The 20,595-nt window shown below is 45.9% G+C and overlaps 1 protein-coding gene across 1 annotated transcript in view; it reads left to right on the top strand.

Annotated features, from left to right (window-relative positions):
• The window catches only part of LOC136628238 (dehydrogenase/reductase SDR family member 4-like), a 56,609-nt gene extending 36,408 nt beyond the window's left edge, over window positions 1-20,201 (top strand). The window contains exons 7-9 of the mRNA XM_066603980.1: window positions 6,235-6,369; window positions 13,483-13,538; window positions 19,884-20,201. Of these exons, the coding sequence (XP_066460077.1) occupies window positions 6,235-6,369; window positions 13,483-13,538; window positions 19,884-19,998 (306 nt within the window). The 3' untranslated portion in view covers window positions 19,999-20,201. The remainder of the gene's footprint in view (window positions 1-6,234; window positions 6,370-13,482; window positions 13,539-19,883) is intronic.
• The last annotated feature ends 394 nt before the right edge of the window (window positions 20,202-20,595 follow it).

The following is a 20,595-nucleotide window of genomic DNA, read 5'->3' as shown; positions in this document are numbered from 1 at the left end:
GGGCTTTACCATCGATTAGGTGACCAAATCTCTAATTGTGAGATCGGGGTACTAGGAAGGGACAAAACAGTAGATCTACCTCTAGAAGCTAAAAACTGAGGGTTGGCCACCAGCAGAGTCAATGGGCCTGGAACAGATATCAGGCCCATCTTCGGAGCGAATATTCCCCATATTCTAAGGACTCCCGACAAGAGTGGCGAGAGGGCAGGAATTTCCCTCAAGAACTGCCTCTGGATCCAGGGGGCTCCCTGAACCATCGCAGGCTCCGACCCATGTTCCATTTCTACCCATATCTTGGAACCCCTGCCCTGGAGTAGTGTGAGTACAAAGATTGCAAGCCCCAGTCCCCCCTCCTCCTTAGGGCGCATGAGTAGCGTATAGCCTAGGCGAGGCCTACGCCCCCGCCACACAAAATAACTGATCAGGGATCGGACACTCAAGAAATAGCGCCGGACGAGAAGGACGGGCAAAGTCTGACATAACTACAGGAATTTCGATAAAGAGTCCATTTTGACTGCGTTAACTCTGCTCGTCCATGACACATAAAGAGGGCTCCATCTTTCCAAACCTGTTTTAAGGTTGGACAGAAAAGGCCGGAAATTTAATTCAAGGATCTGGGCGGGGTCAGAGGGTAGTTGCACCCCTAGGTATCTAATAGATGAGGATCTCCATTTAAAGGGGAACAATTCTGAAAGCTCTTGAGCTTCATTCTGGGGAAGAGCCACATTTAAAATTTTGTATTTTTGGAGGTTGACTTTGAAATTGCTCACTCGCCCATATCTCATAAATTCTTTAATCTTGACCGGCAGTCCCACTCTGAGATTCGCCAAGAACAGGAGGGGGTCTTCCACAAACAACTCCATTTTATGTTCAGAGGAGCCTTCTGTTAAGCCCCTAACTGAAGCGTTTTTCCTAATAGCGTTGGCTAGGGATTCCATTGATAGGACGTAGAGCAGAGGCGAGAGAGGACAGCCCTGACGGTTGCCATTACGGATCACCATAGCATCTGAAAGGGCACCATTCACCCTAATTCTAGCTGAGGGGCAATTATACAATGCCATCACCCACTCCCTCATCCTCCACCCTAATCTTAATTGCTGAAGGGTCCCCTCCAAAAACCTTCACCTGACCCTGTCGAATGCTTTTTCTGCGTCAACTGCGAGCAGGCAGAGCGGCTTATACCCCGCTTTAGCTATGTATATCAGAGAGATAGCCTTAATGGTACTGTCCCTAGCTTCCCTTCCAGGGACAAAACCCACCTGCTCTCTATGAATCAAATTAGGAATGAACTTGCTGAGTTAATTAGCTATGATCTTGGCGAACATCTTTATGTCTGTATTAATCAAGGAGATTGGTCTGTACTTTGTACAGGAGTACGGATCTTTCCCCAGCTTCAGGATAACTACGGTATGTGTCTGGAGAGCCTGAGGCGGGAAGGGACTTCCTTGAGAAACTCTCTCTTAAGTACGGTTCCTTTTCCTCTCTGCTGGCTTCACTCATCATAGGCTCCCTTCCTATATTATAAAGCTTGTCATAATAGAGGCGAAATTCCTCCAAGATATCCCAGTTGGAGAAAGCTGGTCCCCCCTCGCTTTGTGTATTTTTGGTACAAATGTCTGCGGCGCTCTAGGATGAAGAGAACGAGCCAACGAGAGACCGCACTTATCTCCCGGCTCGAAAGCTTCCCTACGGATCCTGTCCCCATATGCCAACGTCCTCTGGTCTAAAATTGACACAATCCGTTGGTGAAGGGACGAGATATCTGCCCGTAAAGCATTACTCGGAGTTCTCTTGTTTGCCATCTCTTGATCATGAAGAGACAACAACAGTTTACCCAATTCTTTTGAATGATCTTTTTTCAGTCTAGCTCCATGGGAGATCAGCATTCCTCTCAGGACACATTTCAAGGCCTCCCATTTAAGCTGGGCCTGTGTTTCATCCTTTTGATGATCTAATTGGCTATGGTTGCTTTTATATCTTGGATGCAAAGGGGATCCCTTAATAAATTATCATTTAACCTCCATACTTTTGTGCGGATGTCACCTTGGAAACCCGCAAATACCGCATAGACCAGAGTGTGATCTGACCAAATAAAGGGTCCTATCGAGCGGGACGGCTGGAAATCTAGAAGCATATGGGAGACCCAGAGATAATCTGATCTGCCGTCGCTATTGTGTGCTGATGAGTGGAATGTATAATCCCTAACGCCCAGATGCAGGACACGCCACAAATCCACTAATTGTAACTTCCCCAGTTCTCTCAGGAGAGAGCGTGTTTCCACCCAGGAGACAGAGGTCCTACCTGAGAAAGAGTCCTGTTCCGGATTGATCGCCTGATTGAAGTCGCTCCCCAATTCAATGGCTGAGCCGTCTGCGAACATCGCCAATTCCCTTAAAGTAGTGATTCCAAAGGAGGTCTGTCCCTGGTTCAGAAAATAGAGATTAGCAAATGCAATCACTTTACTTAACACTTCAACCTTAATGAATATGAATTGTCCCTCTGGGTCGCATAGCACACGAGGGGCTGGATCTGCAAAGATCTGTTAAAAGCAATAGACACACCTCCCGCCTTATGAGTGGGGTCCGAACTATGAAACCACATGGGGAAAAAGTTAGTGGAACACTTTGGTATTTCACCAGCCCTGAAAGGCGTCTCTTGGAATAGGAGCACCTTCATCCCCTTCTTTTGCAGATGGTAAATCATTTGACCTCTTTTAGATGGGATATTGAGCTCCTGGGTGTTATAAGTGCAAATCATCAGAATAGACATGGTAGAAATTGGAGAGAAGCCATATTACATTTCTGAGCAAGGGTCTAAGTTGGATAGGGCAGGAGGAGGGACAGAGTGTATAAGGAAAAAGGGAGAGGGGTGGGTAAAAAAGAACAACAACATATTCAAATTTAAAAAACCTTGACAGGCGAAACTTGTTAGCCCGTTGCACATTATCTTTTAGTGCAACTCAAGGCTGCCTATCCTATATGGGCGAAGAGGAGACAAGAAACAGAGGTCAACCCCCCGATTTCACCACTGTCACAATTCTTGCAAGGAGAAAATAGGATGGAAAAAGAAAAAAAAATGGGGTGGGGTGGGGGGCGACAAAGAGAAAGAAGGAGAGGAAATTCACATCTGAAGACAAAATTCAAGTCTGCCGCAGGACCATCAGAACCACCCACCTTAGTGAGGGAAGAAGATAAATAAGCAACATAAGAAACATATTAAGACGACACAATCCTGAATGTAGAGAGACTCAGTCTCAGCCTCAGAGCATCACCTATCCATGACACCCATAAACTCCGAAAATGATGAGTTCCTAGGATCAGCCGTTGTCACGCTCTCTCGTGACGTTACTCCTTGCTCCTCAGCCGCCTCTCTCCACCACCTGCCAACTCCATTCTAGGCAGAGTAATTAGTACACCTCCAATTTTGGGCCAATCCAGAATCGCAATTTGCGGCAGCTCCAGATTCCCCAAGAACTTAGGCAAATGACCTAGATTTCGAAAGATTGCTGTCTTTCCTCCTTTTCTAGCTTGCAATTGGAGAGGGAAACCACATATATACAGAATGTCTCTGTCTAGCAGAACATTTAGCAGAGGCTTCAGGGCCCGTCGCAGCTGGAGAGAACGTTTAGAAAGGTCTGGATATACAGACACCGTATGTCTCCAAAAGACTAAATTCCCAGCTACACGCGTCTTTTGCAAGATTTGGTCTTTCTCTCTATAAAAATGGACACGACCTAGAACATACCTGGGTTTGGATGGGTCAGTTGGTTTCGGGCCTAATGCGTGGTGCACTCTGTCCAGTTCCAGGGCACTATCCGGGGGTCTGCACTGGAGGTGATTGAAAAAATCAGTAACCCAGTTCTCTAATTGACTGTTGCCCACCACCTCTAAAAGTCCTCTTATACGGAGATTGTTTCGTCTATGACTATTTTCAATATCGTCAATATGAGTAGTCAGTTCAGCAATCTGATGAACTTGAGTTTCCAGCAATTGCGCATGCTCCTCTAAAGTGTTCTGGATCGTGTTTTGGGTCTCCTCCACATCTACTACCCCTTGCCCAACATGCCTAACATCTCTTTGAAGAACAGCAATGTCATGCTTATGAGCAGCGTCTAATTTCTATAGAGGAGAATTCATCTCTGTTTTCGTGGGGATGGCTTTTAAGTGAGCCCTCCAGTCCCATTCATCATCAGTGGGATAGGGGCCTCCGTTGGCCCTCTGATGGGCTAAAGCGTGGCATGGGCTGTGACCTTAGGGTGTTGATCTCCCCCAAATCTGCAGCCTGCTTTAGTGCTCTCTTAGTGGAATCCCCCTTTTTGCTGGGAGCAGTATTCCGGCGGGAATGATGTCAGGGGACTGTGAGGGCCCCAGGGTGGGGTGGGGTCTTTGTGGGAGCCGCTTAAATGCTCCGCATCCCTTTGCTTGTCAGCTTTCATAATGCCAATTCTCCTCCTCTGAATTTCCCCAGGTAGCATGGGGTGAATGAGGGCCAGTGAGTCTGCCCATGAGCTTCTGGCTGAGGGCTTCAGATGTACAGTCAGGGGATTCCCCTGGCCCCAGAGGGACTCTTATCAGGGGAATTAAGTCCACTGGTGTTCCAGTAACTTCTGCTGGGGGTAGGAGAACCACCTCCCCACCTCGTGTATGGCGGCTTCCCCCCCTCCATCATGTTGCCATCTCTCGCTGCAGCACCCCGCTACCTTTAGGGAGCCCAAGCTCCCGGACACCTTCCTAGGCTGGTCTGTCTCCTTCTCAGCACCCGCGGGCACGTGCAGGGAGGAACGCTCTTTGGTGCAGTGTACTGCAGCCTCCTGTTCTCCCACGGCTCCACGCGCTGAAAGACGCGGCGCCATCTTGGATGCTCCTCTCTGAATCTGCGATCCAACCCGAGAGGGGAGGAAGCACTCTAATTCAGGTGCGGAGGGTCTCTAATGCTGCTGTTGGACTTCAGAAGTTTTCCTCTGTCCCATGACAGGTACAGCTTGGGACCACAGCGGCTGAATTGTCTCTGTTTGCGACAGGTCGGTTGGGAGCAGAGGACAAGCACATCCTACTTCATCAGTGGCTAGCCATGTCCCCCTAAAGTCATAATTGGGTAGCATGGTGATATATAGGTAAAACTTCCCGGGTCAGATGTGTTCCATTCATGTGCCTTCACCATATTAGAAGCTCCGGCGTCCATATATTCGTTCTGCGCATGAGCGGGCCTTGCAGTGGACATCGCAATATTCCATACAACCGGTGTCAGATTTCCAAACAGCGCATGCGCGGTAGTTACCATAGACACCGCGATAACTCAACTACTACATGTAAGCATCGCTATGGAGACAGAGATGACGTACGGCAACAGCAGTCAGCCCCTTTTCTCTGGATCTATGGAGCGTACAGCTCCTGCATCCTTGTCCATTAGCCCTTGTATAGTGAGTCTGTGAATAGCAGTACAGACATAGCGGTCACTGCGGTAATCGTAAATAAAGGATTATATGATCCATAGCATTACCAAAAATGGAAGTATTCTCCAAGAAAATGTAAATCATTGTATAGACATCATCCTATTTACAATCCACATTAACCAATTTCAATTTTAACCAACAGATTCCTTTTTAACGCTAAAAGTGATGTTTTAAAGATATCTATCGCATAGCATCTATAGGGGGTGTCTATGTATAATGTATATTGATATTGTGTTTTAACAAATAGGGATATGTATTGGGTAATATTACCTTTTATGTACAGAAATATTGTACCTAAAGGGATCATATACATCATTCAAAGCAAATTATAACCCAAGATACCCAAAGGGGGATGTGCACTTTGACACCAAAAGAGATAATCAATCAAAATTGATATAGGCGTCAATGACAATAAACCAAATGACAATAACTCAGTTCTATGCAACAAATCTCTATTGAATTCATCTGGATCAATCCATAGATGGTTGACTGAATATTTGCTGTATCGTAAATGTTACGGCTCGTAGATGAGGCAGAATGGACGGTAACACATCTGAGCCACAAGACCTAAAATACAAATAAGGGTGTGAGACAACATCATAAAAACAGTATTCAACACAAAACAAATCCAAAATATAATACGACGACCTCAAGGATATATTTATTTCTAGAAGTAGGGCATATAGTGATACTTTTGATTTAAACCTTTGGGGGCTAGTGTGTCCAGCCTAGAGGTTTTTCTTGCTCTTTTGCTCAATTTTATGCCTTTATTTCCCTCTCAGCGTCTGGGTCCTTATGGTGTCAGTAAAACCGCATTGTTAGGCCTAACCAAAGTCCTTGCTCCAGAATTAAGATCTCTGAACATCCGAGTGAACTGCCTTGCTCCAGGCCTCATCCGCACCAGGTTTAGTGCACTTGTAAGTATGATTATGATATATGGGTTGCATACTCTGTAAATGCAATTGTGAGAATGGTTACTTTTGGCTATGACTACATGGAGACGTGGCTAGCGGCTCGGACATTTTGTGATCATCACAATTCCAACCATAACCTTGCTTCTCTTAGAGAATGTACTAATGCCAAGATTTTACGGTGATTCATGAGCACCAATTTTAATCACTGAGACAGTAGGTCCCAACTATCACTGAAAAATTCACTGTCTGGAACCCAATAGATTTGTAAATATTTTTTGCTTAAAACATAGCTTTTAATAAGATTACATTAAATCTAAAATTTATACATATAGCACTATTCCAAAATAATTAACATACACACACTTAAGTATAGCCAAATTCCCTTGACCTCTCTGTACTCCTATAGGGCTGTAGATATAGATTAGTCTGGATTCACTACCAGATACCTGGTTCTTTTTAACCATACATGGTATCCATGGTTTATGACTTTTAATAATGGTCTACTAGCCCCAGTAATTCACTTTCAAATAATCGGTCAAGGGATAATTTTTCTTTTTTTTTTTTTTTTTTTTTTTTTTTTTTTTTTTCTTTTTTTTTTTTTATCCCTTGACCGATTATTTGAAAGTGAATTACTGGGGCTAGTAGACCATTATTAAAAGTCATAAACCATGGATACCATGTATGGTTAAAAAGAACCAGGTATCTGGTAGTGAATCCAGACTAATCTATATCTACAGCCCTATAGGAGTACAGAGAGGTCAAGGGAATTTGGCTATACTTAAGTGTGTGTATGTTAATTATTTTGGAATAGTGCTATATGTATAAATTTTAGATTTAATGTAATCTTATTAAAAGCTATGTTTTAAGCAAAAAATATTTACAAATCTATTGGGTTCCAGACAGTGAATGAGCACCAATTTTGCCTGAAAAATCCAAAGATTAGGCTGTATTAATATATGATGTTTTGCTTCGGTTCTTTGGAAAACTTTGTTCCATCTTGTTTTCCTGCTTAGAGAAAAATAAAGAAGATTAGCCAAAAAACACTTCACAGTGTAAGATATTGGTGATATTATTCAACGGGGGGGGGGGGGGGGGTTATTCCAATTTCTCTTTCCTACTACCTCAGCCTGATGATGTGCCCATCACAAATTTTTTATGATTATATTGAAAAGCAAGTTTACTAAAATACACCCAGTCTCCTCACACTCTCATTTGCTGCTCTTTGCAGTCTGTTTCATTTCAGTAAGTTATGATTTTCAATTGGTCTTCCTCATTTCTCTGTTCAGCTGTTTGCCATCCGCTTTCAGGAAGGGGGTGTATAGCAAGCCTAGCATTCTGCCAGTAGTTCCTTGTCCTGATTTCCTTGCCCTTCCCTTGCACTGTGTGTGTGTGTAATGTGTGCACACACCCTGTAAAAGTATAAGAGGCAGAAATTGTGGAGATCATAAATATTGTCTGCAGATCTGTCACCTGTAGCCTCTAAGTGCATGGGAGCTGCCTGTGAAAATGGTGTCTCCCCTGTTGCTATGGAAAAATTCTTGTGTCCATGTTCCTTCTTTTCTTTAAGACATAAAGTGAATGGCATAGAGGCCTTGAAGGGAGACCTCCTAGTGGCAGTCACTTCAAATGAGATTTACAGTGGTAAAGCAACAACATGTTTAATGCAAGTATATTACAGAAATGATGAGCAAAATACGTTTGAAAAGTTTGTGCCCCTTTAACAAACGTGTGTCCTATTGCTGTGGGAGAAACTACATACCACTCCTATCTTTATTTTTCCTCTTACTGGTTCTACAGTTCGTAATTGCACTCATATCCTCTAAAGTCAACTAACCAAAAGACTGGCCAAACACATAGGTATACATGGGTCAGTGAATCCCTGAATGTGCAGTATACATGCTTGTTTGGCCAGTTCATAGTAACATACATAGTAACATAGTATGTAAGGCCGAATGAAGACATTGTCCATCTAGTCCAGCCTGTCTATCCTACTGTGTTGATCCAGAGGAAGGCAAAAAACCCCAAGGCCAGAAGCCAATTAGCCCTTTTGGGGGAAAAATTCCTTCCCGAATCCCTAATGGCAATCAGACTGTTCCCTGGATCAACCCCTAATAGTTCCTACCTGCCTGTATACCAGGATTGACCCTTAACCTAATATTTATATCCTGTAATATACTTCTTCTCCAGAAAGACATCAAGTCCCCTTTTAAACTCCTCTATCGATTTTGCCATCACCACTTCCTCCGGTAGAGAGTTCCACAGTCTAAGTGCTCTTACAGTAAAGAACCCCTTTCTATGTTGGTGATGAAACCTACTTTCCTCTAATCGTAGCAGATGTCCTCTTGTTACCGTCGTGGTCCTGGGTGTAAACAGATCGCGGGAGAGATCCATGTGTTGTCCCCTCATGTACTTATACATGGTTATTTGGTCGCCTCTTAACCTTCTTTTTTCTAGAGTAAATAGTCCCAATTTGGATAGCCTCTGTGGGTATTCCAGTCCCGTCATTCCATGTATTAGTTTAGTTGCCCTTCTTTGAACCCCTTCAAGCACTGTGACATCTTTCCTGAGCACCGGTGTCCAGAATTGTACGCAGTATTCCATGTGAGGCCTGACAAGTGCCTTATATAATGGAAGGATAATGTTCTCGTCCTTCGCCCCTATACCTCTTTTAATGCACCCCAAGACTTTATTTGCCTTTGCAGCAGCTGACTGGCATTGGTTACTCCAGTTTAGTCTATTATCCACTAATACCCCTAGATCCTTTTCCATATCACTTTTCCCCAGCGGTACCCCATTAAGTGAATATTTGTGACATCCGTTCCTCCTGCCCATGTGCATAGTCTTACATTTTTCAACATTGAACTTCATTTGCCATTTTTCTGCCCAAGCCCCCATCTTATCCAAGTCCGTTTGTAGCCGCACATTGTCCTCCGTTGCATTAATTATATTGTATAATTTTGTGTCATCTGCAAATATTGATATTTTGCTGTGCAGCCCCTCTATCAGGTCATTAATAAATATGTTGAACAGAGTGGGGCCTAATACTGAACCCTGTGGCACCCCACTAGCGACTGTGGTCCAATCAGAGTACGAACCATTTATTACCACCCTCTGCTTTCTATCGTTGAGCCAATTTTTTACCCACTTACACACGTTTTCGCCCAGTCCGAGCTGCCTCATTTTGTATATTAGCCTATTATGTGGCACGGTGTCAAAGGCTTTAGAGAAGTCCAGATATACAAGATCAATAGATTCTCCCTGGTCCAGCTTAGAGCTTACTTCATCGTAGAAACTGATCAGATTTGTCTGACATGAGCGACCCTTCATGAATCCATGCTGGTGAGGAGTTATTCCCTTAATCTCCTTGAGGTACTCATCGATGGCGTCTCTCAGAATCCCCTCGAAAATTTTTCCCGTTACTGAAGTGAGACTTACTGGCCTGTAGTTACCAGGCTCACTTTTGCTCCCTTTTTTGTAAATTGGAACCACGTTGGCAATGCGCCAGTCCAATGGTACTACTCCGGTCTTGATAGTGTCTAGAAATATTAGGTATAGCGGCCTAGCTATCTCGTCACTTAGTTCCTTTAGTATCCTTGGGTGTAATCCATCTGGGCCCGGTGATTTATCAATTTTAGTTTTCTTTAGACGCTTCCGCACCTCCTCCTGCGTTAGGTATGAGATATTTTGTAAGGGGTTCGTTTTATTCCCCTGCATCTCGTGTGGCATTTCCTTTTCTTTGGTGAACACACTTGAGAAGAAGCTGTTTAGTAGATTTGCTTTCCCTTCGTCATCATCAATGATTTCTCCTGCATTGTTTTTTAAAGGGCCAGCGCTCTCCCTGCAAATCCTTTTGCTGTTTATGTAGTTGAAAAATAGCTTCGGGTTGTTTCTGCTCTCTTTTGCGATCCGTCTTTCTGCTTCCTCCTTGGCAGTTTTGATCGTATCTTTGCATATTTTGTTTTTTTCCCTGTATGATTTTAGCGCTTCTTCGCTGCCTTCTTGCTTTAGTAGTTTGAACGCTTTCTTCTTTTCGTTTATTGCCCCTCGTACAGTCTTGTCGAGCCACATTGGTTTCCTTTTAGTTGAGTTTCTTTTATTTTTAAAGGGAATGAACTGCTCACATGAGGTGATTAGGATCCTTTTGAACTTTTCCCATTTGTCCTCCGTACTGATATTTTTGAGGATGTTGTCCCAATTAATGTTACCGATAGTAGTTCTAAGCTCATCAAATTTTGCTTTACTAAAATTTAGTTTCTTTGTCTCTCCCTGATAAGGCTTCCTATTGATTGACAGCTGGAAGTTGATTATATTGTGGTCGCTGTTCCCCAAGTGCCCCTCAACCTGCACCCCCCTTATACGTTCCGGTTTGTTAGTTAGTACTAGGTCCAGAATGGCCCTCCCTCTTGTTGGTTCCTGCACAAGTTGGTTCAGGTAATTGTCTTTAATTACTCTCAAGAACTTATCACCCCTGTGAGATTTGCAGGTTTCGTTCTCCCATGTTATATCTGGGTAATTAAAGTCCCCCATGATAATTACTTCGTTTCGTTTTGACACCTCTTCTATCTGCCTTAGTAGTAGGTCTTCAGTTTCTTCTGTTGCTTTTGGTGGTCGATAGAAGACCCCTATCAGGATTTTGTTATTTTTTCCTCCCTGTATTTCTACCCACAGAGATTCCACCTGTTCGTCTCCTACCCCTATATCCTCCCGTAGCCTCGGCTTCAAGTTCGATTTGACGTACAGACATACCCCTCCCCCTTTCTGGTTCCTTCGGTCTCTTCTGAAGAGATTGTACCCCTGCAAATTCACCGCCCAATCGCACTTATCATCAAGCCATGTTTCAGTAATTCCGACTATGTCATAACTTTCATCAGTCATTCTTGCTTCAAGCTCGCCCACTTTACCGATCAGACTTCGTGCATTCGTGATCATACAATTTATATCATTTTTTTTGTTTTTTAAATTTGTTTTGTTGCTATTCGTACTTATGGCTGATCTATCAGTTCTAACTGTACTAACCCCACCCCCTGCTCGTCCCCCATTCCCTTTGCTTGGACCCAGATCGCTAATTACACTGGCTACCCCACTATTTCTCATTTTGCCCTCCCCCCCAGTCCCTAGTTTAAACACTCCTCCAGCCTTCTAGCCATCTTTTCCCCCAGCACAGCTGCACCCTCCCCATTTAGATGCAGCCCGTCCCTACGGTAGAGCCTGTAGCCGACCGCAAAGTCAGCCCAGTTCTCCAGGAACCCAAATCCCTCCTTCTTACACCAACTCCGGAGCCACTTGTTTACCTCCCTAAGGTCCTGCTGCCTTTCTAGTGTGGCTTTAGGTACAGGTAGTATTTCCGAGAAAACTACCCTGGAGGTCCTTGCCCTGAGCTTGGACCTTAAGTCCCTGAAATCATTTTTGAGGGCCCTCCATTGACCTCTAACTTGTTCATTGGTGCCAACGTGCACCATGACTGCTGGATCCTCACCAGCCCCTCCCAGTAATCTGTCAATCCGATCCGCGATGTGTCGAACTCGAGCGCCAGGAGGACAACACACCGTTCGACGATCCCGGTCTTTATGGCAGATTGCCCTCTCTGTCCCCCTAATAATTGAGTCCCCCACCACTAGAACCTGTCTAGCCTGCCCTGCGCTCCCCGTCCCCGTCTCACTGGAGCAGTCATCCCCCTGGCGTTCAGAGGGCGTGTCGTGCTGCAGCGGTGCTGGCTCTGTAATGGCATCCCCCTCATCTGCCAATCGTGCAAACTTGTTGGGTTGTGCCAGTTCAGGACTAGCCTCCCTGGTTCTCTTCCCTCTATCCCTCCTTCTTTCTGTCACCCAGCTGACTGCCTGCTCCCCCTGCACTTCCGTACTACCGTCCGCCCCCGCCTCTACCCCAGCGAGTGCCTGCTCAGTGAGCACCAAACTCCTTTCCATGATGTCAATGGCTCTCAGTGTTGCCAGTTGCCCATTTAGATCCAGAATTTGGGCTTCTAAATGTTCGACGTGCACACATCTTGCACAACAGTATGCGTCCTCGATCGGCTGATCAAGGACCGCATACATTGCACAAGTAGCACACTGGATGACATTGCCAGGCATGGAGCTCATCCTAATGGGGATCTACAATTTACTTGTGGAAGTAGTGAAGATAGACTTGTTCACACTCCGCTCACGCGCTGCTGCAACCGCTCAACCGCTGACCCGCTGACCCGCTGCTGCAACCGCTCACCCGCTGCTTCAACCGCTGCCGCAACCGCTGACCCGCTGCCGCAACCGCTGACCCGCTGCCGCAACCGCTGACCCGCTGCCGCAACCGCTGACCCGCTGCCGCAACCCCTGACCCGCTGCCGCAACCCCTGACCCGCTGCTGCAACCCCTCACCGCTGCACCCGCTGCTGCGACCACTCACCCGCTGCTGCGACCACTCAACTGCTCACACGCTGCTGCAACCGCTCACTCGCTGCCGCTCTCGCGCAAACGCTTACCCGCTGACACGCGCTCACAAAATTTTTTTTTTTTTTTTTTTTTTCCCCCTCTCACAAACACTTAGACCCCCAGACACACACACACACAGAAGACACAACTAACCAGATACACAGAAGACACAACTAACCAGATACACAGAAGACACACAGCTCACAAACACACACAGAGGTAGAGGTAGATACTTATCAGCACACTCTGCCCTCCTGTCTCAGTTGCTTCGTTCTGGTCCCCTCCGCTACTGCCGGTCTCTGATTGCTGCCCCCGCACCTGCACCTGCTTCTGCTCCGGCGGCCGCTCACTCCACCTGTCACTCTGCCCTCCTGCTGCTGCTCCGAGACCCGCTGCTGCTCCGCTCCGCTCCGCTTCTGCACTCCTCCTGCCGGCTCCTGTCACCTTCGGGCGCCGGTATCGGCTCCTCCGCTGGTCCGTTGTCTCCCTCAGACCCCCCGCTCGTGCCTCTGCCTCGGCGCGCTGCTACTGGCGTCTGACGTCACTTCCGGTCCATCCGAGCCTACAAAATTATGGGGAAGTCGGTGGTTCAAACTGTTAAATCAACAGATATTTTATATGCATGGCCAGCATAGGAGCTGCTGTGTTAGAGCTTCAGCATGATGACTCTTCTCTTTTTCAATTACTGCAGATTTGGGAGAATGAATCAATTTTGGACCAAGTAAAACGCCAACTTGGCATTAGCAGGTAAGGATTAAAGTACAGAGGTAACAGTCTGATATGCTGTACTACTTATAATACATGTAGGACTATTACAAAGAGATGTCACTATTACTATTGGGACCACTATGGCTAGGGAAGGGGGATCTATTACTACTAGGGCCACTATGGCGGGGGTCCACTATTACTCTCGAATGAAGCACAGGCTGGACAGGTGCACTGCACTCCATTCATTTCAATGTAAGCACTGAAGATTACCAAGTGCTCACATTGAAATGAATCGAGTGGATATGAAGTATATGCTCTGATGAATATACTAAAAAATGTGATTGTTAGTGATAAGCAAACACATACCTTAGCCTATCCCTTTTTTTGAAGAATGCCCCAACAGTAAGCTGATCGTAGGTGACCTTCCCTCTAGGACTCCAAGTATCAGCTGTAAGGTGTGGAGAAACCAGGCAGGAAGTGTTTAGCTCTCTTGGCCCCAATAGTAATAGTGACCCCTCCCCACCATAGTAGCCCCAGCAGTGGTAATGACCTCTCTCACGGTGGGCCCAGTAGTGGTAGCGACCTCCCCCAGAGTGGTCCCAGTAGCCGTAGCGACCTCCCCCAGAGTGGCCCCAGTAGTGGTAGCGACCTCCCCCAGAGTGGCCCCAGTAGTGGTAGCGACCTCTCCCAGAGTGGCCCCAATAGCGGTAGCGACCTCCCCCAGAGTGGCCCCAGTAGCGTTAGCGACCTCCCCCAGAGTGGCCCCAGTAGCGGTAGCGACCTCCCCCAGAGTGGCCCCAGTAGCGGTAGCGACCTCCCCCAGAGTGGCCCCAGTAGCGGTAGCGACCTCCCCCAGAGTGGCCCCAGTAGCGGTAGAGACCTCCCCCAGAGTTGCCCCAGTAGCGGTAGCAACCTCCCCCAGAGTGGCCCCAGTAGCCGTAGCGACCTCCCCCAGAGTGGCCCCAGTAGCGGTAGCGACCTCCCCCAGAGTGGCCCCAGTAGCGGTAGCGACCTCCCCCAGAGTGGCCCCAGTAGCGGTAGCGACCTCCCCCAGAGTGGCCCCAGTAGTGGTAGTTACCTCCCCCAGAGTGGCCCCAGTAGTGGTAGTTACCTCCCCCAGAGTGGCCCCAGTAGTGGTAGTTACCTCACCCAAAGTGGCCCCAGTAGTGGTAGCGACCTCCCCCAGAGTGGCCCCAGTAGTGGTAGCGACCTCCCCCAGAGTGGCCCCAGTAGTGGTAGCGACCTCCCCCAGAGTGGCCCCAGTAGTGGTAGCGACCTCCCCCAGAGTGGCCCCAGTAGTGGTAGCGACCTCCCCCAGAGTGGCCCCAGTAATGGTAGCGACCTCCCCCAGAGTGGCCCCAGTAGTGGTAGCGACCTCCCCCAGAGTGGCCCCAGTAGTGGTAGCGACCTCCCCCAGAGTGGCCCCAGTAGAGGTAGCAACCTCCCCCAGAGTGGCCCCAGTAGTGTTAGTGACCTCTCCCAGAGTGGCCCCAGTAGTGTTAGCGACCTCTCCCAGAGTGGCCCCAGTAGTGTTAGCGACCTCTCCCAGAGTGGCCCCAGTAGTTGTAGCGACCTCTCCCAGAGTGGCCCCAGTAGTGGTAGCGGGCGCTGTTGAGACTAACTGCTGACCTCTCCCCTGTGCGTACAGTTACTACATAGCCGGTGGGCCACATGAAATGAGGTGGCAGGCTAGATGTGGCCTGTAGCTTTTGTCTGACTTGTGTGCTGTACATGTTCAAATGAGTTATCTAAGAGTTAAAAAAAAAAAAGTAGAAGTAGCAAATACACAATAGTCACATCTTAAATGCCCCATCGCTGCCACACTAATGTTTTGTCACTTCTTCGATAATCCCTTTAACCCCTTAGTGACCAGCTCCTTGCCTTTTTACGTCCTGTCCAAGTGGGCTTTATTCTCTGAGAACATAAAAACATGTGTCCTGCAGAGAATAAAGCCACGTGGGCACTGGACGTGACAGCTCCATGCTGTCGGTGCCCGCAGGTAGCCGACAGCATGGAGCTGTCATCCCAAACTGCGCCCCCCCCCCCCCACCCGGCATTGCAATCGGCGCTATGCAATGGATAGCACCGATCGCAATAAAGTGAAAAAAAGTTTATAAAAAGTTAAAGATTCAGCTGCCCCATCAGGGAAGCTGAAATTACTCACCCGCCTTCTCTGGGGTCTTCTGTGGTGACGGAGTCCTCCCAGACCCGCCGCTGCTCTTCTGTGCATGCGCGCCAGACGGATGATGTCACGCGCATGCACAGAAGCCCGGGAGACCCCGGCAAATTCAAAATCTCCTGGCTCCCGGCTCCTGTAGGTAGGCAGGAACCAGGAGATGTTACCGGAGACCGCGATGAGCAGTCCCCGGCCCCATAATCGCCGCTATGCAATAGATAGCCGCGCTCACGAAAAAGTTTGAAAACGTTTTAAAAAAGTACAGGTTTCACCTCCCCTCATGGATCTGATACATGAGAGGAGGTGAAAATACTCACCTCAGATCCGCCGATGTCCCCGGTGTTCCGGGACCCGAAGTCCCCATCTGCGCATGCGCACCCGATGATTGACATCGGGTGCGTGCACAAAGGGGCTCGAGCCCCGGGTAATTCAAAATCCCTCTGCTCCTGGCTGCCCTGTGTAGCCAGGAGCAGGGAGATTTCACTGGGCACATGATCACTGTTATTCAATGGATAACAGTGATCATGTAAAGTGTAAAAAAGTAAAAAAAATAAAAGAGAAAATAAAAGTTTTAAAAGGTTTAAAAAAAAGTTTAAAAAGCTTACGTTTTATCTCCCCTCACGGATCATATCCGTGAGGGAGGATGAAGTACGTACATAAGGCCCCCGGATTTATCCACAGACCTTACCCCAGTTTCTGCGCACACGCTCGTCGCCAAAAGCTGTGGATTGCCAGGATAATTTAAATTCCCCCTCCTCCTGGCTACAAAACTTAGCCAGGAGCCTGGAGCTTTCATGGGGGGCCGCGGTGAGCGGTGCTTGGTCACGTGTTCGCCGTTATACAATGGATAATGGCGGTCACGTAAAAGTTTTTTTTTTTAAATTGAAGTTTAATCTCCCCTCACTGATGCGATCAGTGAGAGGAGATGAAACTTTTTACCGGAGGCCTCCGTATTTGAACCCCGACGCGATCCTCTTTCGTGAACCTTGCCGGATTCTGCACATGCGACCGCCGGCAAAATGCCAAACACATGCGCAGGAGTCGGGGAGCCCAGGAAACTTAAAATCTCCTCGCTCTCAGGCGACCAGCCCATTGTGCTCCATGGTCGTGGATATACCCGCTGCCCATACGCAACTACATTGTATACGGGCTGCGGGTACCCGTGTCATCGCTAAGTGACAGTGCGGGAAATGCAAACAAAAAAAAAGTACTGCTTATGACCGCCTGTGTGAGTAGGCAGTTATGCGCAGTACATTACGTGGCCGTACGCAGGGTCACAGCCGGGCTCACAGCTGGGATTTGCTGCGGGCCTCCGCAAGCCGATTCCGCCTACGGCTGCGTGAGCCCGGCATTATTCAGACCGCTATCTGTAATACATATTTTACAAGAAGCCCCGGGAACGCTTGCCTTCCTGCAGTTCCAGGAGCACCTTCTGTACGAGACCGCCGCACCTCCGCAAGCTTACGAAGACTCACGGAATGCCACTTTTTACACCCCATAACTGCCACTGAGGTCAAGAAATGACCCCCAAAATGCATGAGAGGAGGGGCGATGCCGGTTTTATTGCCCTATGTGCCCATTCCAACCAGCCTCCGTAATTTCCCCTGTCTTCGGAAATACCACACAGTTCACATTATTACTTTTATCTAAGATTTTGGGAATGCCGAAAAGGGCGTGGAGGGTGGGGGGGGGGGGGGGGAATATTTTTAGGGAGTCAATTTTTATTCTGTACAAATGAGCAATAGGACCTTGAATTTATTCAGTTGTGCCCTGCAATCCAACGGGTGTTCCCTCCATTATAGGCCTTGCCATGGGCCCTGTAAGTAGATTAGGGCCACAATGGATATGTTTTTGAACTCAGGACAAACGGGGGTATCCATTTTGGGGTGAATGTCTTCATTCCATATACGCTGTACAAAAAAACAAAAGGTTTTTAAATTGAAAAAAATTGCCAAAAAAATAGAAAATCGTAATTTTTTCCTTCTGCTTTGCTTAGATTCACTCAAATACTGTGGGGAAAAAATACGCAATATAACCCTAGATTAATTTGTTAAGGGGTCTAGTTTTCAAAATGGAGTCATTTGAGGGGGGTTCCTTATCGTTTTGGCAGCTCAATGGCTCTATAAGTGGGCGATGGGACCTGGAATTTATTCAGTTGTACCCTGAAATCCAAAAGTTGTTCCTTTCATTATAGGCCTAGCCATGTGTCCTGTAAGTAGATTAGGGCCACAATGAGTATGTTTCTGAACTCAGGACAAACAGGGGTATTCATTTTGGGGTGAACGTATTCATTCCAATGTACGCTGTACAAAAAATCTGTTTTTAAATTGAAAAAAATTGCCAAAAAAAATTGAAAATAGTAATTTTTTCCTTCTGCTTTGCTTAGATTCATTCAAATACCGTGGGGTCAAAATACACAGTACACCCCTAGATGAACGCGTTAAGGGGTCTAGTTTTCAAAATGAGGTCATTTGTGGGGGTTTTCTATTGTTTTGGTCGCTCAAGAACTCTACAAGTGTGGTATAGGGCATAAAAGGCCTTCAAGCAAAATTTATGTTCTAAAAGCCACCGACTGCTCCTTTCATTTTGGGCCCTGTTGTGCATCCAGACATAAGATTAGGGCCACAATGGGTATATTTCTGAAAGCAGCACAAACAGGGGTATCCATTTTAGGGTGCAAGTCTTCATTCACATGTGTGCTGTACAAAAAAAGCTGTTTTTAAAGTGACAGAATTGCCAAAAAAAGAAAATCACAATTTTTTTCCTTTTGCTTTTACTTGAATTCACTCAAAAACTGTGGCATCAAAATAGGTAGTACACCAGTAGATAAATTCGTTAAGGGGTCTAGTTTTCAAAATGGGGTCATTTGTGGGGGTTTTCTATTGTTTTGGGCGCTCAAGAACTCTACAAGTGTGCTATGGGGCCTAAAAGGTCTTCAAGCAAAATCTATGTTCTGAAAGCCACCGATTACTCCTTACATTTTGGGCCCCATTGTGCATCCAGACAGAAGATTAGGGCCACAATGGGTATGTTTCTGAGCACAGGACAAACAGGGGTATCCATTCGGGGTGTAAGTCTTCATTCATATGTGTGCTGTACAAAAAAAGCTGTTTTTAAAATGACAGAATTGACAAAAAAACGAAAATCACAATTTTTTCCTTTTGCTTTGCTTGAATTTATTCACAAACTGTGTGGTCAAAATGGACAGTAAACCCCTAGATAAATTTGTTATGGGGTCTAGTTTTCAAAATGGGGTCATTTGTGGGGGTTTTCTATGGTTTTGGGCGCTCAAGAACTCTACATGTGTGCTATGGGGCCTAAAACGCCTTCAAGCAAAATTTCTGTTCTGAAAGACACTAACTACTCCTTTCATTTTGGGCCCCGTTGTGCACTCAGAAATAAGATTAGGGCCATATTTTTGAACACAGGACAAACAGGGGGACCCATTTTGGGGTGTAAATCCTCATTTTCATGTAAACTATAGAAAAAATATGTCTTTAAAATGACATATTTGCAAAAATATGAAATTTTACTTTTTCTCCTCTAAATTGAATTCATTCCTGAAAAAAAACTGTGGGGTCAAAATAATCATGACACCCCTCAGTGAATACATTAAGGGGTGTAGTTTTTAAAATAGGGTCATTTGTGAGGGTATCTATTATTCTGACACTTACGAGCCTTTGCTATCTTGGCTTGGTGCAGGAAAATAAAGTGTTCCTCAAAATGCTGAAAAGTAATGTTAAATTTGTACATCTCCTAAATGGTTAAAAAAACATAAGTTTTTCAAATGTGCATTCAGAATAAAGTAAATAAATGGAAATATATATCTTAGCAAAAGTTTGTACAGTATGTTTGCACATATTTGATATATTACAATTGAAAATGTGAAAAAACGATAATTTTTTCAAAATGTTTCCAATATTGGCGCTTTTAATAAATATACACAAATTATATCGGACTATTTTCACCACCTAAATGAAGTACAACATGTGGCGAAAAAACAAAGTCAGAATCACTTGGATATGCAAAACCTTTACGGAGCTATTCTATGTTAAAGTACACATGTCAGATTTCCAAAATTTGGCCTGGTCATTAAGGCGCAAACAGGCTTGGTCACTAAGGGGTTAAGCCAAATGACAGTCACTAACATGTCTTGTATATACAGTGTATGTTTAGAAGTGATACACTCCTGCTTTTTTTTCCTTCAGAATTGGAGAACCTGAAGAGTGTGCCGGAGCCGTGTCTTTCCTCTGCTCTCCTGACGCTTCATATATCACCGGGGAAACTCTAGTGGTTGCAGGAGGGGCACAATCTCATCTATAAACGTCATATGTAGATCAAGCTGAATACTGCCACAAAGAAAAATGATGAATATATTTGCAGAATGGTATATTTCTGTTTAGGAAATAATGTGAATGTATCATGGATGTAAGATTGTACCATACTGTAAAAGGAGGATACAACATGCTTAGCGGGGAGGTCATGAAATAAAGTAATAAGATGACAGTAGTGTTCCTGTCGCACCACTCACGTGTCCTTATTGTCCTTTGGATGTTGACAGGGAATGTGTGAAACACTTCAGGAAATCAAATCTGCACCAAATTTTGTAAAGTATTTCCCCTTTTTTGTATAATTAGAGTATGGTGAAAGGTCTGCCTCCTTTTGAATACTCATAGTCGAATACTTAATTAGGTGGTACTGAGTAAAGACTCATTTACATGCAAATACAATCTTTCAAACACTTGAAAGATTGACAGTTTCAGCGATCATTTTGCATAAAGTACTAATGGGCACTAATGCCCATTAGCACTTTATCAGCTTCATTTGCATGTAAATGAGCCTCCTAAAGATGCTTGCAGAACAGAGCAGGTGGTCTGAGCTCTGCATTCAGCTCTTTTGTTCTCAAATGGACTGTTGGCT

This window comes from Eleutherodactylus coqui, chromosome 5, assembly GCF_035609145.1.
Source record: "Eleutherodactylus coqui strain aEleCoq1 chromosome 5, aEleCoq1.hap1, whole genome shotgun sequence".
NCBI classification, from domain to species: Eukaryota; Metazoa; Chordata; class Amphibia; order Anura; family Eleutherodactylidae; genus Eleutherodactylus; species Eleutherodactylus coqui.
This window is presented reverse-complemented; position numbering and strand designations above follow the sequence as displayed.